The sequence below is a fragment of the Argentina silus genome (genome assembly GCF_951799395.1).
Source record: "Argentina silus genome assembly, chromosome: 3".
NCBI lineage: Eukaryota > Metazoa > Chordata > Actinopteri > Argentiniformes > Argentinidae > Argentina > Argentina silus.
This window is the reverse complement of record NC_139657.1, coordinates 17,929,407-17,957,243: the sequence shown is the minus strand read 5'-3', so window position 1 is coordinate 17,957,243 and position 27,837 is coordinate 17,929,407. Positions and strand designations below refer to the sequence as shown.

Here is a 27,837-nt window from a genome sequence, read left to right as displayed (position 1 = left end):
ACAAAATTAAAAGACAATACACACCTGAGCAATACTGGTGGAGTTGGAATTGCATTTAATTTAAACAGCATTAAATATAATTTTACATGTCTCAAACTGCCACAAACTGTACGACGGCTGTGCAATATGCTATGGAATCATGAAGGTATATTATACGTTTGGTTGTATAGAATATCGTGGATGAATAGTTACAATGTTATCCTCGTCAGAACATAAATAATGACTATGTTATCATGATCATAGAGCTCATTCTATTTCTATGATCATGATTGTACGAATCGTAGCTCATCGTCTACCCTCGGCTTTTTCCGCGTGTATTGAGTCTCCGCCCAACTTTCTGCCTGTGTTGTTTGAGGACAGCCAGTGTGAAGATGGCGGCGGCCCCGCTGTACTGTGTCTGCCGGCAGCCCTATGATGTTAGCCGGTTTATGATCGAATGCGACATTTGTAACGACTGGTTTCATGGCAGGTAAGGAGCCGACATATTGCTTAATGTCATTTATGAAAATGACACTGGAGTATCTATGTTTATTCCAATAATCTCTTTCGGAAAGTCAAGGCGTGTTGCGGTGTATGTGTTGGTCTCTGTGTGTGAGCGACATCTGTGAGCGCACAGACAGATCGTGGTCCTTTATTGTTGGATAGTTGGTTTAGGTTCACCCAGTTAATTGTACATGATCTTATCATGCAGTAGTTGGCATTCATCCGTGAAACATTTGTGGTTGTTGTTGTTTTGTTAGTATTGTTGCCCGCAGATGTTTTATTCCCCCATCATCAGCAGAACTCGGTCAATGCTCTCTTCTTCCCTTCTCAGCTACTCACGCTGACGAGTAAACACAGACGTGCTGGTGATAACTCGAATTACCTGCTATAGCTATTGAACAACATTTAGTATCACTCTACCCCATGACAGATGGTAGGGTCACTTTAGTATGGACAGGCAGTTGATTCAGTAGCGTCCAGGTAAAGTTGCTCGCACGTCATCATGGCTTGCCTTGTGCGGTCTGTGTAGATGATGACACATTTTCTGAAGTTATGTTCCTAGCCAGCTGATCAAGAAAAAAACAATCCAGCAAGCTAATTAACTGCTCATTAATATACAAACGATTTTTCTAGCCTGTCAGCTCCCTTTACTCCATGCAGTTTCTTGTGTGCACAAGCTCGTGAGGTTTGGTCAGCAGCGAACGGCGAGGGGTGTCCTCGGGGGTTCGGGGGGCGATTTAGCTAACAATAGACAGAACAGAGGTGAGAGGAATTGAGGAGTTTTGACGTGTACTCTTGTCCAGTGCGTTGTAGGAAGGAATTTTCAAGAGACACTTTGGTTGTTGGCATTATCAATCATATCAGTGATAACAAACGTAAAGGGGTGTTTGGGTTTGTTCGTTGACAACATGACATGCTGAAGTCCGGAATTTAAATTTTAAATGCCAGCAGCTGTGAACAAAGATCGGCACATGGCGAGAGTCATCTAGCGGTAGAAATAGGAAACACTTTTTAAAGGGAAATATGCATATTTCTGACTGACGTGTCTTGCAAATACATAATTTCCTCAAGGAAAGTATCAAGTCAGATTACTATATTCATAATTCCCAGTTGACAGTAAAATACATTCTAATTGACGAGCTAAATGCGTAGTATTTGTTGCCTCAGCGTTGACTACACATTCCCAAATACCTTCCAATTTTGCCTCTCTGAATTTGCTTAAAATATTGTCATTGAAGTTAATAGCCTAGGCTTAGTGTACCGGCTTATTACAAGTTTGTTGATATTGTGATCTTACAGATATCAGTTATCACAGTCAAGGAAGTTCAAATGAGGCCCCTTGTGCATATCACAGAGGTGGTCCATACACACCCATAGTCACTGCACATTCTGTCCATTGTAATGTTTTCTGCAAAGCTAAACATAAACATTTTGTTTGCACTGAAACAGCTGGGCTTATGCAACTCTGCAGTGTGGTGCCATGCCAGAAACTAAGCAAGAATTCCAGCCTGGCCTCTGCCTGCTTGTTGAGAGGGAGGCATGAATGTCTGCACTGAAATCCTTATTGTTTCCTCATTAACAAACAGTGTGAGCAAGCTCAGAATGTACTCAGTGTAGAGTAGGCATGCCACAGTAGGGTTCACCCAGGACAATGGAGTTGTCCTGTCAAAAGTGGGTGTGAGTGTGCACACTTGCATGTGTTCATGCCTGTATGCGTGCACAAACATCTCTCAACAAAGGTATTGTGGTGAGGGGCTCTTGTGTCTATCTGTAACCCTCTCTATCCCTTGCGCCCCCAGGCCTGGATGGCTCCCCGGCATGGGAGAATACTCAGGCCCAGTTGCATCCCGTTTTGGTGGGGTTGAACTGTGCAGTGTTGCCTTGCCTGAGCTTCTGTATGTCCTCTCTCCATTGTTGGGAGGCCCCCTTGTCGTCTGCAGTCACAGTGCTGCCTGCCACCAATGGGATTATGCCGTCTAGCCAGCCGGTAGGCTGTGTTATTATCAGGCAGTGAGCAGCAGCGTGTGTGTGTGTCTGTGTGTCTGTGTGTCTGTGTGTGTGTGTGTGTGTGTGTGTGTGTGTGTGTGTGTAGGCAGTGAGCAGCAGTACAGGAGGATAGTTTGGGGGCTGGGGAGCTGCAGGGGGGACAGTGCTCTGGGGGATTAGAAGCCTCTTTGCGATTCATGCTAGATGTTCATATTATGCTCACTCTGATGTGTGCCATACTATACTGTTCACACCTTAATGCCTGGATCTTTCTTCAGTGGTTTTAATGAAATTGAAAGTTTTCATGTGGTCTACCTGTTTAGCCAGTTTTTGATATTCAGGTGTGTGTGCGCACGCCCACGCTCGCCCATGTGTGTTTGTGAGTGTGTGTGTGAGTGAGCGCAGTGTGTGTGAGCGAGCGCAGTGTGTGCGCGCTTGCTTTCTTACAGGCTCACATGTGACTGGGAAAGACTGATTGCAGCTCCTCTGGCCTTGGGCAAGTTGAAACCTCCATCGATCAATGTCCCTCCAGGATGAAAAATGCTGAAGAGAGATGGATTGCTCTTGTGATTCCCCCTCTAGTTTTGTGGGATTGGTCTGATTGTTTAAGGAACTTGATGTATGTTGTCATTATGCTATCTTAGCTCAGAGATAAGGGATTCTTCAAGCTGAGTGATTAGGCCTACATTGAATGACCCAGAGTTGCAATGGTCATGTGTGGCATGTTTGTTTGTGTGTGTGTGTGTAGTATGTTTCTATGTAGATGTATTGCTTGACCTCTAATCATTCAGTTTAGCTCAGCCCTTCAAATCGAGTAATTGGTTTTGTGAGTCCATGTATTACAGTAGCCTGTCTGCTGTCTTTCTTAATCAGGCAGACCATATGAATCACAAGCAGATCAATGGAGACTAAAGGGGCAACATAATTCACATAGATTTATTGTCCATTACGTTTTATGAATGAAGTAGCCTACTAGGAATAGATTAGCACTGACCAGAGTCAATTGCATTAATGACTCAGTGAACACACTGTTTCAAAGACTGAACAGCCTTTAGTAGGCTACATACAGTCTCAGGAGAACTTTCGAGAGGAAATCTGTTGCTGCCTGCCTCAACTTAGTAATTAGTTGGCTTTTTCCATGGTCAGTAAAGCATGATCTGATAATCAAGCCTCCAGGTTTTTAACTCCTCTTTCTTCGCAGGGAATGAGTAGCCTAAAGGTTGTCACGTGACAAACTCTCGACCCTGTCAGAAATTCTATGTATTGGCTATGGTGTTTCTCTTGCCCTAATTTTGTTGTAGCCCTCTTGGTGAGTTTTCTGTCATTTATGGAACAGCAAATCGAAGACACCCTAGAGCAGTAGTTGAAGTGCAGCCTAAATGTTAGAACGACGTAGGCCTACTGATATATTTCATGCAAGGGTTTTGTGTGTGTGTGTGTGTGTGTGTGTGTGTGTGTGTGTGTGTGCGTGCGCGCGCGCATGTGTTTGTCTGTGTATTGAGCTCGACTTCTGCCACAGGAAGTTGCCTCTGACAGACGGGACATTGGCCTTGTCAGCAGGAACGCTCAGAGGCTTGGGGGGGGGGGGGGGGTCATTTCCTCTGGTGTGGGGAAGACAACATCCTCTACTCATTATTCTCCATGGCTCTTAAGTAGCCTAGCCTGTGTTGAGAAAGACTTCCGACCTAGCCGGCATACTAACAAAGTGAGACACAAACCGGGGATGAGGAGGAAGACTTAGTTTATCTTTCCTGTCCTCCTCTTCGCTGCTGTCGTTTCCTGCCTCTCGATTCTTATGAGTCTTTTGTGAGCAGTTGTTTTCCCAGAGACTCTTGCCCCTCAGGGCAAGTGATGTTAATTAATCAAAATGTTCGAAGGTTAAGTTAGTGATTAAAGATGATGAAGTTCAGAGGTCACAGCCAGGTGCCCACCTTGACTTCCAGCTCAAATTCCATGGTTTCATCACGTGAGATGTTGGGAATCTGATCCAGTACAGAGGAAATTTGTGTGTCAGGGTTAGGATGGGGCCCTGGTGGGAAACTGATTTAGTTATCTGTCAGTAGATGTTCAGAGGAAGAAAGAAGACTACTCTACCGCCTCACCAGTGAAATCCTTGATGGTAGTGTAGGCTATTGAAAAAGGTAATTATTATGGACCCACTGTTTATTGAGTTGTATTTAGTTTACTTTTATTTAAGTGAGTAGAGGCAATGGGTCAAAGCATTCTCACAACATCTAGGGATTTAGAATGTAGCCAACATTCCATACTAACACTCCACACCAACAAAGTGGGATGGTATGAATGGTGCTGAGTGAGTGTGATCTCAGGCAATGGGGCTGCAGCATCTTTGGTCTCTGTCTGCTCACATCTGTACAATGTTGTTGACTGGAGGAACTGAGCGCAGCACTGCCAGGATGTCTGCCGTCACCATGGAGACACCTTTGTTGTGCCACCATGCTAGGTGAAGTGCAGGGCAGCCTTCTGCCTCTGATAGAATGCTTTATTTGTTGGGATGGCTTCTCACTCTGCAGTGAATATATGGTTGAATGCAAGCCAGTCCAGGCTAGAGGGCTGTGGATAAAGGCTCGGCTATTGGTGTTTCATAGGTGAAGTAAATCTGAACGGGTGAGTGCAAAGTCAACATGAGTGCCCCCTGTAACCTTGCTTTCCAGGATTATCTTTGGTACCATCAGACAGATACTATCCAGTTCCTTCTAGTCTGTCAGGGCCTAATTATCAATGGCCAGAGCCTTGTCTGCACGTTTACTGCTGTTGAGACAAATGTCTATTTCCCTCCATTGTCTGCCCAGGTTTGTTGCACCCCTGGATCGACACAATGAACCTTTAGATGCATCTGACTAATGAGCATCATCACACACACACACACACACACACACTCACTCACTCGGCCCCCATTGTCTCCTCTTCATGCACAGATAATCACTGGAGCATTGCGCCTGCAGCCAGGGGCCAACAGCCATGGGCTGCCTTGTTTGTCTGATTTTCTGCTCCCTCTCTCTGATGGAGATGGCTGTAATTGAGGGAATCTTTCAAAATTAGAATCCACAGTATTCAATGTGATCATCTACCATAACCACCTCTCACCCTGATATTTAGCCTATAGCCTAATACTGGGCAATTCCACGGTAACGGAATGATGCTGGGACACAATCACCAAAATATTAGATTCAAATTTAAGATTCAAATATGTCTGCAGAAATACTGGGGTGTTAGCTTTCATATGATACCTTGAGTTGAAAATATCTCTGAGGTTGTTGAGCTACAGTAAGTTCCATGTAGAAACCTTTTGGGTTCCATGTAGAGCCCTCTGTGAAAAGGGTTTTACATCGAACCCAAAATCTTTCTACATGGAACCCAAAAGAGTTCCTTAAAGGGTTCTCCCACAGGGACAGCCGCAGAACCCTTTCAGGTTCTGTACAACTTGTGCAATACTTTTGTTAACTTTCATTATCCTCGCTCCTCATGAGACATTTACATTTTCTTAGACTTGGGTTTTTGGTAACAGAATGACCAGGGGAATGGCCAATGATTCTTAAACTTACAGAACATTAATGAGGTTTGATGTTTTTCTAAACTCCTTTTAAAGACTTTTTCTGGTAGTTAGATGCTTTTCCACATATTTGACCAGAAGTCAAAGATTTTGCTTGTCCTCATTCTTATGATGGAAGATGGTTGAGAAATACATTTCAGACTTAATTTCCCAATAATATACACTCTTAGCTTTCATTTGGCACCCAATTTGATATGCTCTTATGAATTTCACGTTTTGATCCTTATTGGTCCTTTTACATAGTACTCTATTTGGGCTTAAAACATTGTATTTCTTGTCTTTGTTTTTGCCATAGACTAATCTCCCTCTACCACAACAATAGTGGTGCAATACCAGTGCAACTGTCTGACGTGAATGTGTAGGGGGGGAATTCTAGCAGAGCAGCATATTAGACTGTGAGTGGAAGAGTGGAGGTTGTTGTTCTGAAGGATATGCTAATCCTTTAATTTGTTTTACCCATCGTGCCTTACATACACCTCTGTCACAGGATGATGATCAAAGGACGTGCCACATGTGCACGAGAGAGCAAGCTAGACCCCCCAGGAGTGGCAAATCACTATGGGTTTCATGGATGGGGGAGTCAGGTGGTAACCATGGCGCCAGGAAAGAGCTACGCTCAACTCAGGAACCACCATTAAATTCTGACACGCTCCATGCTTTGTTTTCATGTGCAAGCTCTCAGACTTGCTCGTCTTGCTGATGTTGCGAGCTGTGTTGTTTGGCTTTCTTCCCCCACTCACACAAGCCAAGCTGCATGACATCGTGAAGCAAGTTGCATCATTCCACTCAATAGGCCTATGTGAAGAGGAGAGGGAACAAAGGAAGAATACCAGTATAGCCTAGTAACAGAAACACGTCATGACTGTAGCTCCAGTTGGTGGAAATGCAAAGCTGTTTTGCCCTTTGTTTTCCCTCTAGTATTCACAATAAGGAGTGAGAGTGAGTTGGGGGTAGAGAGGGAAAGTGAAACAGTCTGTCCTAAATGCATTTGCTCTTCTAGCCCTCTCTTTCATCTCTGTTACTCATGTAGGCCTAATTGGTGGCAAATTTGTCTTCACTTTTTTTTTCCTTCACCCTACAGTGAGATTAGTTACAGAATTGGGATTGAGCCCTGTTTTCCTCAGTGCTTCCCCAATGGCAGCAGGAGACCCACTTCACTCCTCAACCAGCCTGCAACATCCTACACTAGGTCAAGAATTCCTATCAACATGGCATAACTTCCGGACCGGTGGCCTTGGCCTAGCTGCTCTGGTGGTGACTCATGTGTTTCCTGAGAGAGTGGCCTCATCATCATTAGCCTACTCCCTGGGCCTGAACAATGGGAGCTGTGAGTCCCAATTAGCTCTGTGTCCCTCACACTCACTACTGGAGTGACTGGAAGTGGCGGAGTGTAAGAATAGAGGGTCCACTGTTCTAATTCATGACGACGGGCTGCAGCGGTGACGTAAGCTGGTCCGGTGGGCAGGCAGGGGATGGGGAGAAGGGTGGGAGTGGGTTTGTGTTATGGTCAGTTCCAGAGTTCTCTCAGAGCCAGACATTCTCAATGCACACGAGTTGACACGAGTTGTGTTGATGCCATCAAACAACTCTCTTGTTCTACCGTAGCAGTATTATAAGCTGTACTGTATCAGGATGTGTCAGGTTAATTGATTAAAAAAGATAAGCCTGCAGTACGTGGCAATTGGGACCAGAGTAGCCTAGCCTATATCCCAGAGGCAGCTTCCTTAATGATAATGGTTTTGTTTTGTTTACAGCCTCCCTTGTTTCCTGTAATTACGCCTCAGATCAAAGCAGATAACAGCTCCAGCAGCTACCGGTCCCTCCTCTCTGCTGCTGAGGCTCTCTGAGAAGTAGAATCTGGTGTTTGCTTTTCAGGCCTCTGGGCTGCTTCACTCCTCCCCTCTTTAACCCGTGGCACCCTCCTCTCCCTCCCCTCACACAGCAGTGTCTCTCCCCCCCGGCGGGAGGGAAGAGCCCAGGTCTTTGATGTGGACACCTCTACTGCTGCTTCAGCGGGGATGCCCGGTTCTGGTTCCCACACTCTGTGGCTTCATGGATGCTTGCCTGCCTGCCTGCCCCCATTTTTCCCTGCCTGCCCTCCCTAGCCCCCTCCCTGTCTCCCTCCCTGTCTCCCTCCCCCTATCCTGCCCCAGGCTAGGCCAAACACAATCCTCACATCTGGAGCCACGACTGAGCCTGTGTCTGAGGTTAAACCACAACCCATGTCATTCCCAGGGCATGTGGGGAGACAAATTCATCTCAGTCGTTTTTGCACTTCAGTATTGGGCTTAACGTATACAGTAGTAAAGAACATCGCCAGACAGATGTGGAACACACTATGTTTGTTGTGACTTTGCAATGTCCTGTTTTCTAACACAATCAATTTGTAATGTGTTATCTCTAATGAACTGTCATGACTGCAGGGCAGCCTGAGTTACCCACCAGTGTTGTGAATTAAAGGCTCCTGTTGGTTTAATGCATGCTATGCTAGCCCTGCTCTGACAGTGAGAGTAATAGGACTACTCACTCTGCTGTGTAGCTGTTAGAACCAGGTCTGAGCTAAGGGGGGGGGGGTAGAAGTAGGCCTAGTGTTTAACTTCCCTTGGCAGCCGTTTCCATAGCTGAAGCCAAAAAAACACTCTGGAGATCATTACTCTGCAGACTGATGAGGCTCTATGAAGCAATGTGCAAGCTTGTCATAGAGGACTGTGTTTGACATGTTAAATGGGTCTTTTATGTTTCAAAACGCCTTGCCAATATTGTCAAAAGTCGATTCTAGGACTTAATGTCCCAAAAATGAAGAAAACAATGATAACATACTCAGAAAGACGACGTCCTCGATGTCCTTACTTGACGTTTGGGTTGGTTGAACTGCAGGATGTTCTGTATAAATAAAAGGAAATGAGCTGAATCCTTTATATAGCTTCCTTATGGGATTTTGATAAACGTTCCTTTTAGATTTGGATTCCCCGCATTCCTTAGCTAAATACAGCACAGGAGTTCAAAGACTGCAACTTTGAAACATCCTCTATCCCTCCCTACTACAGATGGTTGTTGATGTGCTGCTTTAGTTAGATGACCGTCCAGCTGTGTTGGAGTGAGAGTGGGGTATTTGCAGCAGCTATTTGTTAATTGACATTGTACATTTAAAGTTCTAGCTGAACATTGACCGTGGGAAATGATAGAAACTGAACATGGAATGAAAAAAGTTGAGAATGTTTTGTCAAACTGTATGATCTACCCAGCTCTTAACAGCACCACACGACATGGTCTCAGTCCATTACTTGCTTAGTGATGTCATGTAATAGATAGATAGATCTAGATCTTATAGGCATATTCAATAGCTCATGCACAGGAGCGCCAGGTTGTTATGATGACTCAAGACTGGTTTTCCTCCACCTATTTGTCGTCCCTCTCCAGCTGTGTCCAAGTGGAGGAGCACCATGCTGTGGACATTGATGTCTACCACTGTCCCAACTGTGACGTCTCACACGGACCTTCCTTGAGTAAGTTGTACCAAACACCGTCTCGCTGCAGTTCTATCTCTGTTCCACACACTCTGTCTCTCGCTCTGTCTCTCTCACATCCCAACTGTGATGTCTCACGCAAACCCTCCTTGAGTAAGTACCACACACACTGTCTCTTCGACTGCCATACACCCTTCTCTTTGCTCCGCACCCTCTCTCTATCTCCTGTGTCTGCCCCACACACACAGTCCCTCTGCGGTACTCCACCGTGGCTGATTGATTGCTGGTTTGGGAATAGCTGGCTCTCTAGACGCCTACCGCCCCCCCCCCCCCCCACACACACACACACACACACACATCTCTCTCTATGATCTAAAATGGGCCTGCCCTCTGAGAGCGTACAGAGCATACGGGAGGAGGCATTATTAGGGTAATTGAATGATGGTGTAATCATCAAATTGAGATTGAACATGGCCCCTCATTCCTGTCCTGCTGGAGAGGAGGTTGTCTTTATGGCTTGTGAAATGGTTTATGGAGAACCATCCATAACTCAGACTCCATGCTACTATCCTCAGACACTCAAGGAGCCAATGCAAACTCTGTGTGCAGTCTCCGGCTCCACCGCGATCTCTTGAGTCTCTATGGGCTGGTTTCCCAGACCCCAATTAAATCCAGGCTCCTGGACTAAAACACACTTTAAAATTAGATTCTACATGCAGTGGCCTGCTTTTTAGTCCAGGTATAAACTGAACCCTAATTTACACTTTAAACTCTTTCTGAGTTCAGTTGCTGAAACAGTGCTGGAAAGGACAGTGTGAAAGGAAAATACCCGAGCTAGCACAGTATGGTTCGGCTTTGCCCCGTAGTGTGCAAAGCCCCATGTAGGCTTAATCTGGGTCTGAGAAAGTCCCATTGTTCTCTTCTCTCCACAGTGAAAAAGCGTATCAACTGGCACCGGCACGACTACACAGAGCCTGATGATGGGAGTCGGCCTGTGCAGGCAGGGACGTCTGTGTTTGTACGAGAGCTGCAGACCAGGACCTTCCCCAGGTACTGATGGGGGGAGGGGGGGGGGGGCAAGGTGCCACCACCCACTGGTGTGCCTGACACCCCTGTGACGATACCACAGTCACACACACACACACACACCACACAACACACACTAGTAGCCCCCAGGTTCACTCCCAGAGTTGAAAACCAGGCTGTGTTCCTTGTGTGGTCAGGGTGTTGCACTGAGCCAAGGTTGACTGGACTTCTGCCCTTTAGTAGCATATTACAATCAAAAGTCTTGAAATCACCATTAAGCACTGTATGGGTTAATCAGTGAAATAGCTGTCTTAGATGCAAAGCAGGTAATAGAAAACTGGTGCTCTATGGGGGCCTTGAATGTTGAATACATGAAGAATGGTAGTTTGTTATATACACTCACTGCGTTAATGCACCTGCCTTAATGAATGAAATAGATGTAAATTTAACAGAGACCACAATGTCCTTTCCTTTGTGCAGTGGGGATGAGATCCTGGTCCGGATGCAGGGGCATCAGGTGACACAGAAGTACTTGGAGAAACAGGGCTTCCGCTACCCTATTGTGGTCCCACAGCTGGACGGACTGGGCCTCCAGCTCCCTCCCTCTAGCTTCTCTGTCAAGGATGTGGAGGAATATGTTGGTAAGTGGACAAGCCAGAATTATTATGTTTTTGCAACATAATAATCTTCCTAAGAATACTTCTTTAACCATCTGGGGGGCTGAGTGAACCCGTTAGAGTGCCTTTGTTTGCCTCGTGCGCATTTCTGTACCGTATTTATTTTCAAACCAACACACCATTATCAGTAAATGGGTTAATGCTAATGTTCTTCTGTTTCAATGAACACATGCTCTCAACACTTGCTTGTAGATCATTGACCAATGAGTGAGATGTTTAATGAGATGATTGTTTAATGAGATGTAGCTAGCTAGCGAGTGTCTTGTTGAGGATTTAAATATTAATCCATCAGTTAAGTGCTTGCCGTGTAACCAGTGTACATTACTGTAACTCGGCGTGCTCCGAGACCCTCTCAGGTGACAGAGCTGTTGGGTTGAGTGGGTCCACCTTTTTACATCTCACATTATTCAGACGATAATTAAATAAGTGTCGAGATAAAAGTGGGTTAGCTTACAGAGCAGTGTGGTCCATCACCTCCCTCAGCTGGAGAGAGGCTGGTACTTATGGGATCCTGTTACCTCCTCTGGCCTGTACATTATCACACATCTCAGGTTCATGTTCTGCTACAGTTGTTTTTTTTTTCTTCTTCAGGTTCAAATTACATTCACTCAGTTCCCTCTGCCTTCATTTTCCATACGCTTACACACATACACACACACACACACACACACACACACACACACACACACAGTGGAGTGGATACAAAACTGCCTCACTTTGGTGGCTCAACACAAGAATTCCTCCTTGTGACCGGTGTGTCGTATTACCAAGGCCAGCAGGTGCCTAAAGTGTAGCACTGCCATTGTCTCTAGTATGGGAATCATGGCATTGTGTCTCAAGATTTTCTCTTTCCTGCCCCCAGTCAGGGTGTGGTTGTGAAAGTGTAGTGAGTAGGAAGGGTTGAGGGTATGGTCTTAAGTGAGAAGGGTAGGGGGAGTGGGGGCCGCCATTGCAGTCTAGGATCTGTGGCTGCGGAAACAAACTTGCTGTATACACTGTTCTGTGTGGCTGAACAATGTGTCATTAGCAGAAGAGCTTGTTTGTGGTTTGTCACACTTCTTTCTCCTAGTGAGAGCTGGAGTAGTCTGATTCGCTCTTGGAGACCTAGAAACTCCTTGGATTAAGCCTGTGGTTTATTTCAGCCTTTTGGTTTTAGTGTCAACCTGACAATGAAATTGAAATTATCCAGTCAATGAATAACTGTATTCGTATGGTCTCTGAAGGGATAGATTTGTTTACTTTTGTAGGAAACTATTCTGTAACGTTGTTTGAATATTTGTTTTTAAATGTCCCATTATGCATTCAACCCAGGCCAGCTGCCAACTAATTCATTTACCTCAGTGGGCACTCTGGCTGCAGGGCTCAGCAGGGACCTTGAAGTTAATTGTATCGAGTCATATGAGTTTTCCAGGATCCGTCTCTCCATTTCGTCTCATGCCAAACCTGTAGAAAAGCAGTTTTTGTCCCTGGAGCATGTTTTTAAAATCACACTTACTTTCCTATTAGTACTTCAGAACTGAGACGAGGCTAACAGGGACAACCCTGCCTATTCTCTAGGAAAAAATGTTTCCCTGCTCACTGTGTCACTGAATGGAAAGATTGAGGAAGGGTCATAATTAGTGGTATTAGGACGATAAATATTCACCAGGTCATCGCTGCCTGGAGGAGGGCGACTAGCGGTGAATTTATAACCCCTACTTGTAGGTTATGGTTATGGTCTGCGCCCAGTCACTCTTATACACACACACACACACCTCCCCATCTGTAAGCCTGTGGCTCTGCTCTCTGTGTGAGGCAGATTTGCCTCCAGCTGTTCCCTGACATCAGGCTCTATGGCCAGCAGGGCCAAACAGGGCTGTGCTTGCACAAGTGCCAGCTGTCCCACCCCGTGTTAACGACAGGTCTGTTCACAGCTCCCCCCCACCCCACACACACACACACACAAACACTTATTTTCTCTCTCTCTCTCTCTTTCACACACACACACACTGCCATTTTTGATTTGCGGCTTGCCAGCTGTACACAGGTGGTGTTATCTACACACATGAAAGACATTAGCCACCCACCCACCCACCCACCCCTCCTCCTCCTCCTCCTCCCTCCATCGCTATAGCAGTAATGGGATCTGGAAAGATTGCCTTGGATGTTTCATTGCATCTCCGTTGGGGAGATGCAGCGCAGTACCGAGGCGTCCATCAGGAGTATTAGGGGGATTATGAAAATGTCAGCAAGCTTCACGCCTTCAGGCCTCCTTGATCTCTAGACATCTGCAGAGTCTGGCTTGCCCCCAGACTATGGAGGGGGGGGGCATGGAATATCCCTGGGAGAATTGAAAATGTTACAGTAGATTTAGAAAGTGGAGTTAGGATGTAGCCTCTTAAGCTGTATAATGATATTCTCTCCCACTGAGGTATTATCATATCACATCCTCTGATCCAACTGTCCTTTTGTGTGAATTAACATCTGCTCCATTTCTCTGTCTCCTGTGTTACTGTGTTTGTCCCATCCTGAAGTGTCTCCTACGTTGTGGGAGCCATCTAAGCTGAAGCCTTGTGTGATCTTGCAGGTGGTGACAAGGTTATAGATGTAATTGATGTCGCCAGACAAGCAGACAGCAAAGTGAAACTCAGAGAGTTTGTCAAGTATTACTACAAACCTCATCGGCCAAAGGTGTTAAACGTGATCAGTCTGGAGTTCTCGGACACCAAGTAAGTATCGGTTTTCACTTTGCCTCCATTTAAAACAGCTAATATGCTGCTTTGTCTGGGGGTATGAGTTTGATTCTGGCAAGTAATATTTTATTGCTGTAGTAAAGCACTTAATGGGTTGATGATAGATTACATCCTATGATCCAGTGGTTAATATTGTATATCTTTAATGTAGAGCTAATTAGCGCCAAATGGAGATATTTCCTCATGCAATGAGTGTAGTAGAGAGACGAAACCAGTGCTCAGTTCCTAACAGCAGGGATGCTGATTCTTGCTGAGTTCAGAAGTACTTGCGCTGTTGGCAGTATTGATAAACTGCTGTCAAATACAGACAAACGGTAGGAAGGGTTTGGCTGCCCTGCGGCACTTTGCATGTAGTTAAAGAGATGGAGAGGAGAAGTTTGGAATAATGATGAGCTAGGACTTTGAGTCTGACTGAGACATCCATAGACTGTATTTTATTTCCTGGTTTTTCAACAATTCTAGGCGACCATTCATACTTGCTATGCCTACTATATAGTATGGAACGATGCGATGATAAACGCAACACCCCCACCCCCCTCCCTGTTTCATATTCTCTCCTCTTTACTCTTCCACCTCCTTTGTTTCTCCTCTCCTCTCTTCTCTCTCCTGTCATATTATTCCACCTCTCTCTCAGGATGGCTGAGCTGGTGGTGGTACCTGACGTAGCTCAGCAGATGTCATGGGTGGAGAACTACTGGCCTGATGACTCCTTGTTCCCCAAGCCCTTCGTTCAGAAGTACTGTCTGATGGGGGTGAAGGACAGCTACACTGACTTCCACATAGACTTTGGAGGTACCTCAGTCTGGTACCATGTACTCTGGGTAAGATAAGTATAATTATATAATAATATATGCCATTTGAGGATGCCTTTATCCAAAGCAACTTACATTACAGTGAGTGCATTCTTTTTTTTTTTGCGTCAATGGTCCCCACGGGAATTGAACCCACGTCATAAGCGATTCTAGCACCTCTCTTTACCCACTATTGAGAGCCACACAGAATCTATATAAAGATGGGAATATTGGAAAAGATTTACTCTGTATAATCCTTCATGTAGTGTACTTTATAATATGTGCTCTGGTTAGGCACTTGAGTCCTTTTGAACCATCTACAGTATAAAGCTCTGCGTGGCGATGTAGTCTGACAGCACACAGTATGGTGATTAACCACATTCCCCAGAGGGTTACATCGCCCCTGAAGCTTATACGGTAGCTCCACTAAAGACATGTTGAGTCTTGTATAGTATATTTTCGTCCTACAAAATCCACCCTTTCAGTTACCTGTCTTTTAATGTAGTTGTATAGTATGTGGCAATAATTCCCTTCCATTGGGTCTGAATGAACTCTTCTCTGCCCTGTTCTGAAGGGAGAGAAGATTTTCTACTTGATAAAGCCGACCCAGGCGAATCTTGCACTATATGAGGCGTGGAGCTCGTCCTCGAACCAGAGCGAGGTGTTCTTCGGGGAGAAGGTGGACAAGTGCTACAAATGTGTGGTGCAGCAGGGAACCACTGTCCTCATCCCTACAGGTGAGAATGACCCTACCTTTCATGCTGGTTGGCCGCTGTGTTCTTTAGTTCAAACTGTTTGTGTGTTTAGTTCATACTGTATGTGGAATTGCAGTGTTATTATGCCCTCTGATTTGGCCTACCTGTCACCTGACATTATTTCAACAACCAGTGGTTCAGAGAGAACAGAACAAACTCATCCAGAAAGTTGGAGGCTCACATGAAGTGAAATACAATTACAACATAGTTCATGGAGCTGTGTTCTCCTTTATCTTCTCTGAATTGAAGTAGAGGGAGCAGTTACTCTGCTACTGCAACATGACTCATGTATTGTGTTTCTAAAGCTCTGCTGCAGACACACAGGCTTTCAGAGGGAACAAGGGCCATAAAGACCCATAAGGCTGCTTTTCCACTTAGCGCTGCACGGCGCAGTTTGCCTTTGATGGAGGCTCACAGGAAGGCCTTTGTGTGATTTGTGTCTTCCACTGTGGGCTCAGGCAGGCCTAAGGGGACCCTCTCTGTCACCCTGGACACCAGCTCCACAGGACACCTTCCTTCCACCCATGCTGTTTTTCCACACTGTTCAGGACCTTCCCTTAATTTGTACTTGAACTTGTTCAATTTGTAATTTAACACATATTGTACATTTAACAAACACTTTACATTACACACATACCATATACAATACACATAACACTCTCACAACACATAGGGCTTCCCAGCATTATATGGTCCTCCAATAACATTGCACGTGAACTAGGTTGTAGCACAGCCAAAATTAATAAACAACATGGTAAAACTGGCAGAATATTTGATCATAGTTTATACCATTTCACAAGCTACAGTGAATTCATTCACATTTCAAACTGTTTTTCACTTGAGGGATATAGCTTCCCATGAGGGCTTCTTTACCCCAGTGAGATTCTGAGTGCTTCCCTGCCGGGCCGTCCAGGTCCATATTGGGTCATATAGCTACACCAGGGTCCCACTCCTCCACCAGGCTCCTAGGCCACCCCACAGACCTCCGGGAGCAGACATACAGGAACACATCGACCATTCTTTACATTCCACTCCCAACCGATAGTTGATCATGAAAAGACACAATCAATCAGTCCCTCAAAAGTAGGATACTCATAAATAGGTTTTCTCAAAGCTCATTTGAATGGACTTTTCCAGGGTGCTTGCCAGTAAAAGCAAGCTGTGGATGTTTCACCATCTTCCCTAGGGAAATATGGAATATGTTGCTGCTGAATGCTGATGCTGTAGAATATCAGTAGATTCTGTTTCGGTCCACTTATCCAGCAGATGAATGCAAATGTTAGACACTTCTCAGCACGAAGACATAGATTTTTCCACATTTCCACGCCATTAGGTTTCACCCAAAACACCAATTTCTGGTGAACCAAACTATTATTGCATTAACGATGCTACCAGGCCTCATGCTGTAACATAATTACAGTGTCTGAGATGGTTAACCACTGGAAGCCAAAAGACCCCCACTGGTATAGAGGATCATACATTGTGTTGGATGGCTGGTATGCATGGAATTAGCATGGAATTAAAATAATTCTGTGTAGAATCATTCTATGTTTACATTCCATTTGTAGGAGACTGTAGGGGATGAGAGTGGACCCCTTCCGGTGCTGGCCAACCATATAATGACTTGAGCGGGCTCTGCAGCTCTGGTCTGCTGAGGCCACATCACCATGTGCACCCTCCATGACAGGGCATTCATTATGTTTAGGGCCCACAGCGTCACGCTTGTTTGGTTGCACCAGTGCCACATGGATAGACTAGAGTGTGTCAAGAGTCAAGACAAAAAAACAAGTTTTCAGATGTGACCAAATGTTTGTTTTGTTGTTTGACAAGCTGATATATCTGAGTAACAGGAGAGAGTCATTGATTACAGTGCCTTCGGAAAGTATTCAGACCCCTTCACTTTTTCCACATTTTGTTGTGTTATAGACTCAATTTAAAATGGATTAAATTAAAAGAATTTGCCATCAATCCACACACCATACCCCAGAATGACAAAGCGATGCAAATCAGAGACCCTATAAAAACAAAGATATTAATTAAAAAATTACATGAACTATTATCCTTGCATTAAGATGGACTTCAACTTATTGAGTGATTTATTGATGACATTTTTGCATTTTAGTTAATTTTAAGAGTGTCATAGCAAAGGGTCTGAATACTTATGTACATGAGGTATTTCAATTTTAATAAATTTACTGAAATTTCAAAAAAACTTTTCGCTTAGTCATTCTGGGGTATTGTGTGTGGATTGATGGCAAATTCTTTGAATTTAATCTATTTTAAATTGAGTCTATAACGCAACAAAATGTTCAAAAGGTGAAGGGGTCTGAATACTTTCCGAAGGCACCGTATACGCTGGCAACGTTGCTGTGTATCTCATGTTGTGTGTGTTTGCCTTTGTCAGGTCAGCTGCTACTTGCCTTCTGCTCCACATCTGGGGCTCAGCTGTTTGTCCTCTTTGTCTTCTTCCAGGATGGATTCATGCTGTTCTCACCTCTCAGGATTGCATGGCGTTCGGAGGAAACTTCCTCCACAACCTCAACATAGGCATGCAACTCAGGTGAGCACCTGGAGAACTACTGTACTGTACTGCACTCTGCTTTTACCTTTACTGATGAACACCTTTCCATGTTGACATTAAAATGGCTGAATACACAGCTCTGCGTCTCTGCTCTTGAATAACCAAGTCATGATAAAAGTAGCGGTAGGATGTTGTGTTACACTGGAGTTATTGTTCATCCCATGTGTTACGTCCTGGACAACAGGTGTTATGAGATGGAGCGGCGGCTAAAGACTCCGGATCTCTTCAAGTTCCCCTACTTTGAAGCCATCTGCTGGTATGTGGCGAAGAATCACCTGGAGACTCTAAAAGGTGAGTGAAATAAAACTCAGAGGAAGAATTTGCTTGTTTTAGTGCCTCTGTTTCTAGTGTCTGTCCTCTAAGGTTTTTTCCCCACCACCCGTTTGACCATCCTTCTTGTCCCCATGTCTGTTTCTCTCAGAGTTGCGAGAGGATAGCTGTCAGCCCCCAGCCTACCTGGTCGATGGAGTTAAAGCTCTGATTACTGCACTGAGGAACTGGCTGAAGCGAGAGGTAAGACGCCACTATAGCTAAACAAAACAAACTAGAATCCTAGATCAGAAATTAGCTTCTTTTGTCTGTGAATCATTGGACTCTCCAGAATGCGGTTTTCAGTTACATTATCTCCATTCTAATGTTAAATCTTCCTGGCGGGGTTCTGATATAAAGGTCAGCACGTGGCAGGTTGTATCCGGTGGTGAGGTGAGACCAGGCAGGGAAACTGTAGCCCCCCTCTGCAGGACAAGCCCCTCATTGTCCCCCTGTGCTCTCTCTTCTCAGGTCACGGAGCCAGCCAGCGAGGTCCCAGACCATATCAGACCCAACCATCTCATTAAAGAACTCACTAAGGAAATACGCTATCTGGAGGTAAGGCCCAATGTTGGAGGGGGAGAGGGATTTAGGCTGACTGTTATGTGATAACGTTAAGGAGGATCTTTAAACGAAGCCGGTTCGCTCCGCCGCCATCTTTGGCGTTGCCTCTTTGGGCGCCTATTTTCAATAAACGCTGTTTTTTAAGATGGATTAACAACTTTTCCTTTAGGTTTTTCATATCACTGAAGTGTGTAGAAACATTTTGTTAAAAGTTGTCATAATGGCTTAAAAAGACTCTTTGGCTCTGCCCTAGCCTTCCTAGACTCCTGCTCTTGTCTTATACACACGAAACTGCATTTCGTTGTCTCTGTACTTGTACTCTGCACAATGACAATAAAGTTGAATCTAATCTAATCTAATCTTATACACACATTGCTAGGGAAACAGCACGAGAAAGACGGCGCGAACCTAGAAACGACAACTGTCAGTAATGCAAATCTATAAATGTAATGTGTGGTAATTGGTCATAAATATATCCCCATGTGGGACTAGTGCCATCTTTCTCGCAGAACCAATAGTAAACCAAGGGAGTGACATATCTCTGTATATACAATGTACTGAGTATATACAATCTCTGATAGAAGCTTCAAGTGCCTCACAAGTACAACATGTCGACTCTTTACCCTTCCTGCTAGACTTAGATTTTCTTGTAGAATGAAAAGCGCTTATAAATGTAAGCTATTATTATTGTAAGGTTAGCTGACTGTTTACTTTCTTTGAAGGTTCTCTGGAGCTGGATCATTGTGGTACTGTACTGACTACCTTCTCTTCTTTACCACAGGAGGAGCAGAGCAGTGTTGGTGGCAAGCCAATGAAACCTCAGGGCAGTGGAGCGTGCCCACTGACACGGTCCACACTGGACAAAGGGAGCCAGGCTCGTAGGACAGCCAGGCGGCTACGGGACCACCACCACCATCACCACCACCATCACCACCATCATGCCCCCAAGACCCCGTCCAACCTGGATATCCTGGAGCTGCACACACGAGATGTGCTCAAGAGGCTGGAGGTGGGGCGCTTTGAGGAGGTGAGACCACACAAACACACACACACACACACACACAAAGAAAAAAGTGTAAGGTGTTGATTATTATATTAATGATATGGTCATCATGAACATCAATATGAATGTCCCTTTCCCAGCATGTCCCATTCAGCTCCACGGTGAAGGGGAAGTTCAACATGGCATCCACAGCCTCAGCTGCAGCAGTGGAAAAGAGCCTGGACAACAACCTGCGGCTGGTCATGTGTAACGGAAGGATCATCAGGTGAGCCGGAAGACATGTACACACACACACACACACACACACACACACACACACACACACACACAGACACACACATACCTTAACACACACACACACACACACCCCTGGTGGTCTCTGCTCGCACGCTATGGCTTGAGTTATGCTCCACCACCTAACAGGTAGAGCAGTGACTCACACACTACTCACCGCACCACCCAACACCTCTGCTTGTTTTGGACCACGCTCTGCTCATGTTACTGGCTAGTCACACAGCTTGGGACCAGCGCAGTGCTGTACGCGGTGGTATGCTGGGGGGGGGGGGCAGCATTAAGGAAGGTGACACCAAGAGGCTGAACAAGCTTATTAGGAAAGCTGGTTCTGTCCTCGGTGTCACCCTGGACACTGTGGAGGAAGTGGCCAATAGGAGGATGAGGACCAAACTCCTGGCCATCATGGACAATCCCTCCCATCCCCTACATGACACTGTGGCAGAGCAGAGAAGCTCCTTTAGCAACAGATTACTCCAACCACATTGCACTAAGGAGCGCTATAGGAGATCTTTTCTGCCTGCCGCAATAAGACTGTACAACAGCCTCCTCCGGCTGGCTCGATCAGAGTCAGGCTGGGGGATGTTAAATCACACTGTACTGTTCTTACTGTATATAATGTTTCAGATGTTTATTTTATTTTTATTCTATTGTCACTTTTTTTTGTTGTTTGTGATTTGAGCTGCTGTAACGCCTTAATTTCCCATCGGGGATCAATAAAATACTGTATCTATCTATCTAGTCGTCACAAAGGTCCATGGGCCATTAGGGCTAGACGGACAAGTTTGCCCCGATTACAACTTTAACTTTAGCAAATGACTTGTGCATAGACATATATGAAGTATAATTATATTTCATTACATGTCATTATTGCTTCAGATTTATCTTCTGTTTTACTTGTTATCAAGCATTGGTGCTTCACATTTGACTGCAGTTTCTTTTCTTTTCTTTTTTTATACAGTAGGCTATGTACAGTTACACCAATTATGACTATCAATGTTATATTCAATCGGCATATGTAAGCTCTTTAAAATGCAAAATGTAATATTCTAATGATTCTTAAGTCCTAACTAAACACAACCAATTCATTATTTTTATTTGCATGGTGTATTGATCTAATTCAATCATTACACTGTTAAACAAGTCAACAAAACTTGTCTCCAGACATCACTCTGGGTACTTTGGTTAGTAATAGGGGCCTGGGGCTTCTGGTGTTAAAGTGCTTGCATCATGCAATTTTTTTACATGTTACAACTCAACCACCTGTAATATGTAATTGTTACATGTTTAGTCTTACCAGTTGCATCATGCAACCTTTAATAATAAGGGGAGTCAATATTGTTGTCAGTATCAAATTCAATGTTTTTTTTTCTTTATTTTTGAAGAAGTGTTTGTCTTTGTGTGTGTTTCCCCCTCATTCTTACTGTTGTGTGTGTATGTGTTCACAGAGCTGAGCGTGATCAGTCCAGGGTGAAGACTATCCAGGTGACAAAGGGGGAGGGGACTAGTGACCAGCAGAGGGACATGATCATAGTGAAGACAGAGGACAGGTTCAATATACAGGAGCAGCACAGAGCCTCACAGACAGAGGATAAACCCAGCTCCCTCAACAGTGAGTCTCATTAGTCAAATAATCTGCAGGCCACCAAGGCTTTTGATTCCCTGTGATCTCTTATTGTTGATCTTTTTTCTTTCCAGTATCAGCACATTATTCACAGACTGTAAACTGATTTATTGTTACATTAAAACCAACATTATTTAATACCAAACCAGCATTACATCACAAAACCTACATGACAATACAAAAAGATGTGGCCTTAGTTTATTTGTTTACTATTAAGAAAGTTCTTATGTTATTGTTTCTCCAAATTTAGCATCTGATTTGATTCCTATTTCTCCTCTTATTCCTCAGAGTTTTACAAAAGCGTGAATTGTGAACTTGGGAAAGGAGGACCGGAGTACTCAGACATTTCCGATTCAGAGTCGGAGGAGCGTTGCACTACACAGGTAACTAACCCCCACTTCCTCCCTGGGGTACGGTCTCTCCTTCACTGCTTCTCAGAGAGCAAGTGGCTGATGCATCTGTGTGAATCTGTGCAGAGAAAGGACTCCTCGGGGGGCGATTCAGGGAGCTGGGGAGAGGAGGAGGAGGACGAACAAGAGGACGAGAAGGATATGAGGACAGAGAGAATCCCAGGCTGTGTGACAGAGCTCTACCAGGCCAGCCAGGCCCTTGACCACCCCTACAAACCACTCAAAATGTATGGCAAGCAAGCCACAGACAAATGGACAGGGGAGAGTTGGGGTGTGAATGTAGTGTGTTGTGTAAGATGTAAGACAGATTTCCCTGAAGGGACACAATAAGCTAAAATAATTTGTTTAAATAACTGACTTGTTCTCAAGTTCAAGTATGAAACCGTACAATGCAAAACATTACATGGGCTTTTACAGCTAAGGATACATGCATGAACTAGAGGTTATAGTTATAACCCAGGTTCTCTGAAGGAGAAGAGGGAGACCCCTCACTATGGGACTGTACTTTGTGTACGCATGTTCCCATTCGCTGAAGCACTTTTGTCAGTCACGCCTGGTACAGGCCGGGGAGCGTTTGTTACACGGTAGCCCCAACCAGTGCAGTGCATACAAGCACTCACAAACACACTCCCCGTCATTCTGCGAACCTTCTCTTCGCGAGCCGTGGAAGAGGGACATCGTGGTAAGGGGTCTCCTTCATCTCCTTCAGAGAACCTGGGTTATAACCATAACCTTTAGTTCTCTTTCAGTCAACCCTGAAAAACGCCCCAAATGCCACCTTCAACAGACACCTGCAGGGGTCGAGGCCACGTACCCCACCAACCCTCACTCAGCCGTCAGCTGGTCACATCTCCTGAATGGCAGGTTATGGCATTTGGCCACAGATTAAAACAAACGCTTAAGCCAAATGCATGTTTTCCCTTGCAGAGAAGTTCCCACCTCGCCAACCACAGAAGAAGAAGCTATCGAGGGCATGTTGTCCATGGCAGGCCTCCTGTACCCCCAACGGCCAGAGGAGGGCACCACCTCCCAGGAGCCCTGGTGGTCTAGCCCTGCCCACCGCTCACCTGACTGTGGTTTGTTCTCGTCCTAGTCCTTCTGTTAATCTAGTCCTTATGTGTTACATGTGTAGATGTTTGAAATGAAACTGTTGCTCTGATTGTCCTGTAGATGGAAGAGAGCCTGTGTCAGGGGAGGAGAGTCACGACTCTGACAGCAACTCGACAATGAGCCATCAGGTAATAAGTCAAGTGTGTGTGAGGCCCACGGCCCTGAAATTATTGTACAGTGTATCAGAATCATTCACCATATTCTTTTTGAACGACCTATTATCAGCAAGTCCTGGTACCAAGTTACGATATCTGCATAGAATGTACAAACACCCAATTTAAAGAAATGTCTTCACTTACCTAAGGATGAGCGCAGGGCACAGAAGCATGTGCGTAAGGAGTGCCGTGCTGAGCTCAGTCAGCGGATCCAGGAGAACAAGAACTTCATGGACAGTCAGAGCAGTGGCAGTAACAGCAGCGAGGCCTGGGGGGACCAGAGTCTGTCCCTGGGCCCCTCGAGCCCCCATCACAATGACACCAGCCCAGGGAATGACTACCAATACTGTGAGACCTCCCTGTCACCTCCCCTGCACCCCTCTAAGAGGCCTGCCTCCAACCCCCCACCCATCAGCAACCAAGCTACGAAAGGTTAGATTCCTGCTTTTTTGTCTTATTTAATTGGTGTTTTGGTAAAAAAAAAAAAAAAAAAAAAAAAAGAAGAAGAACATTGGCTTAATATGATTGTTCTATTCTCCTTTTTGATTGTGATTTTATTGTTGTTGTTTTCTTCTCAGGGAAACGTCCCAAGAAAGGTATGGCCACCGCCAAGCAGAGACTGGGGAAGATCCTCAAGATGAACAGGCAAAATCACTTCTTTGTATAGCAGCACTCAAGACCCTGATGTCTCCTATCAAAACTTTGAGGAGGGACATCTTGTCCCCAGCCCCGATAGCTGAGGATATGTCTATTAAGGCATTGACACTATATGAATTATGCATTGGATGGACTGACCTTCAGAATTAACCCAGACGCTCACAATGCCAAGTATATGGTGACAGGGTAATGGATTTACATAAGTAAGTGCACAGTCTCCCAAACTGAAGTGATAGTAAAAAAACTAAAAACTAAAAAGATCAGCTGCATGGATCCACAGCAGTGACTGAGGATCAAAGGCGTTACTGTCACCAAAAGAGCTGAGTTTGGGTCGATTATCAGCACTGAAGCACCACAACAACAGCAATGAGCATTAGTGACCAGGATCATCCAAAGAGGCATGGCAGCGGGAATGAAATAAGGTTTTTGAATTGAAACCACAACATTTGCGTCTAAGCCACAAGGTATTGTATCTGTTTTGGATGGTACTTATCCCAAGGCGTTCATAAGTCTTTCTAACCACCACTGATTGCTGTGCCACAACAACAAGCAAAAAGTTGTTGTGCTTAAGCCAAGAATAGCATGTGAAGATGCTGCTTTCTGCTACCTGAGTTTTGATCACCTGCCTTTTGGTCTTGTGTTGGTTAGTTTATCTCAGTCTCAGACTAAAGAACAGGAATTGTGCTATGATTTTGAACTGATTTGACAGCTGAATGCTGTAGGCTATTTGTTGATGCTATCCTTTCCTTTATCCTCTTATCATTAAATCACACAAGCGCTGAAATTGCAGAGAGAGGGGGGTGTATTTTGAGCAGCACTCTTATAAAACTCCAGATACTTTTCCTTCTCAGCCTCATAGTATATCGAATGCAGTCTACCAATCCTAATACATCAAGAATACCTCTCCCACCAAGTTATAGTTACTGAATAACCTATTCTCCAGACAGTGAGACGGTCTGGTGCTCGAAGCCTTTTGAATTAGGTCAATGTCCTTATCCTTTGGTGCCACCTACTGGTCAACCGAGGGCTGGAGCTTGAGTGTGCTGTTATCACAAAACGTTTTTTTCCCCAAAAAGTTTACTTTTGTCTAAAGTTGGAAATGTACAGAATTTATTTACAGAAAATTATAAGTTCTCAATAATTTATTTCACTTTCTCTTTTGGTGTTTGTGTCATAGCTATGTTTTCTTCTATGTTTGCTAGTAATGATATACTGTTGGTAAAAATTATGGCTATTGTATGTCCATGAGAATCCTCTTAACTTTATTTACTAGGGCATTGGTGATTCAAAGATGAATAATGGATAAAGTAAACTAGTGTCTTCAACAGGATACATGTTGGCTATAAGCTTTGCCTCATCACATTTGTATGGGTGGATTGACACAAAATCTAATTTGTTTTATATGTTTTGGACATGACTCACTCTTCCTCTCCTCAAGGTGGGCTTAGATTGATACTTTTAACAGTTTTCAAGAAAGAATATTTGGCTGTTACCGTTTGTATGAAATTAAGAGAATATTTATTTTTTTATAAATCTGTCTTAATTGACACAGAGAATTTGTACCAAGTGTATGTGAGAAATGTAATTATGGCTACTGAACCAGTTATTGTGAGATGTGTATGTTTATCCCAATCATGTCACTTCTACCCCATATTGGCTTGAAAGACCTCAGGTAACTGTTGGAATTTGAATTTGTGGTCTTTTTTTGTAATGCCAAAAAATGTGATCACCTTGATTTTATTTGAAAAATAAGAGATTGCTCCTCTTGGTGTCTTTCTCAGGGACCCATACTCTTTGCTTTGGAAAAGTTCCTTATTGTTTTCATCAGCCACATGAAATCGTCCCTCATCTCTGATGAAACTTCCAGTTACTGTTCTAATTGATTTTAAAAAAATTAATTGAAAAAATATTTCTATTTGATATTGTAGATGTCACAGACAAAAACATATTGTTGTGCTTGATAATATGGAACTGAAATTATGCAGCCTTAACTGTCTTCCCATTTTAGATTTTCATTCCAAAATCTTGTGCGTTCACATGAATTGTCTTATTTTTGGGATCTTTACTTTAGTCTGACTGGATACATTGTGACATTTGTATTCTTCAGTATCTCACAGAAATTGAGACAATTTACTGAAGGGACAATAAGCGGATTCTCTGTTTATGCATAATCATTACAAATTCAGTTTGTCTCCACCCTACAGTGGGTGTGAATGGCAGACTGAGGTACTAGGTTACGACTGCTCAGGGCTTGTCTTTTCAGTGACGGTTTCAATACTTTGAATATTTATTTTGTGGACTTCATGCTACCGAGGAAGATTGACCTAAAGGAGGTAGATCTAATCACAAACTTGTTCATGCTTCTTTTCAATTTTCAAGATTAAACCTCTTGCATTAGTTGGCACAGAGTACACCAAGAGGGGGGACCCACGGTTACATTGAGCCATCAACAAAGTCTTCACCATTCTCTTTGTATGCTACCTGTCAAGACGTATTGCACTAGCTTCCAGGTTTAAGCATGTCAAATAGCATTAGGTGTTAGCATTAGCATTTAAGTATAGATGACAGAATTGAGTTTCCATGCCTTGCATTGACTTTGATTATATATCCACATGTTCATGGTGCTATTTCCCTGGCTAGCTATTCAGCCAATGTGCTCTCTTATTTATGCTGTTAAAACTAGACGCAGTGCAAATCCGAATCCTGATATAAAGGAACTTGACCTTACATTCTGCTCCCTGTACAACCACAGTAACAAAAAGACTAAGCTTCTGGGAAGCTGTTCAGTTACTCAACTCTACACAACACTAAGTTTCACTTTTCAGCCTCGAAGCTTCCAACATGTTTGGCCATGCATGGCATTACTGGCCTGCTGGCAGGTTGTTGTTTTTATTGTCCAGTTGGTTATTATGAATTGTACAGTATTTATTTAGCTTTTTGCATTTTATCTTCTTCTTTTTTTTTTTTTTTTACATTTGTGGGAAGTGTTGTTGGTCATGGTGTGTCCTAATCTCTATCCTGATTATCGTTTTTATTTGAATGTTAATAGCTAATTTCTTCATGACAAAATAAGCTTTGGTCTTGTGACACTGTAACCCATCGCAAAGAATCTTTGAATATCAATTTCTGTATTTCAATGTGGCCTGTAAATAATAAAAGATTTTTAAGTGATGAGATTTTGATTATTTACTCACCCTTTGACTTCACATACAGTATCACTTGTCATGAATCCAGTCAATATTTTCAGTAATCAATGATATTGTTCGGAATGGGATCTCCCCATCCTGACTCAACCTACATAAATGAAACAAAGTATATAACAACAGCTAGTGTTAGATTAGAGACTTTGTTCATAAAGGACAGAAGTATAGGTTCGCTTTTACACTATAAAATAAACCTAATGATCCTGTGTTGTATACAATGCATTTGTTTACAACTCTAATGGACATAGTGCTATTGGGGTTTATGAGTGTACGCCATGGACTAATGCAATAAGCAACCTGCCCTGAGATGCGGATTCAAAGTTGATCTGCAGTTATGCAAGGGTACCCTTTTAAAGACGTAGCAGTATATATCCACAAAAACATACAAATGGTATGTAAAGGCCAGTGCTCGACCATGACACTAGGTTTTAGAAAGCACCTT

At 44.0% G+C, this 27,837-nt stretch overlaps 1 protein-coding gene across 1 annotated transcript; it reads left to right on the top strand.

Annotated features, from left to right (window-relative positions):
- Nucleotides 1-371: 371 nt before the first annotated feature.
- kdm7ab (lysine (K)-specific demethylase 7Ab) lies at nucleotides 372-27,364 on the top strand (the record flags this gene model as incomplete). Its single annotated transcript, XM_083666618.1, has 20 exons — nucleotides 372-469; nucleotides 9,461-9,546; nucleotides 10,440-10,557; nucleotides 11,014-11,174; nucleotides 13,777-13,918; nucleotides 14,577-14,763; nucleotides 15,308-15,470; nucleotides 17,961-18,048; nucleotides 18,254-18,360; nucleotides 18,491-18,582; nucleotides 18,850-18,936; nucleotides 19,724-19,969; nucleotides 20,086-20,210; nucleotides 21,685-21,848; nucleotides 22,149-22,243; nucleotides 22,337-22,497; nucleotides 23,198-23,346; nucleotides 23,441-23,508; nucleotides 23,685-23,967; nucleotides 24,114-27,364. 20 exons carry the CDS (start codon nucleotides 372-374, stop codon nucleotides 24,200-24,202), a joined length of 2,709 nt encoding a protein of 902 aa, XP_083522744.1. The 3' UTR covers nucleotides 24,203-27,364.
- Between the last annotated feature and the right edge of the window lie 473 nt (nucleotides 27,365-27,837).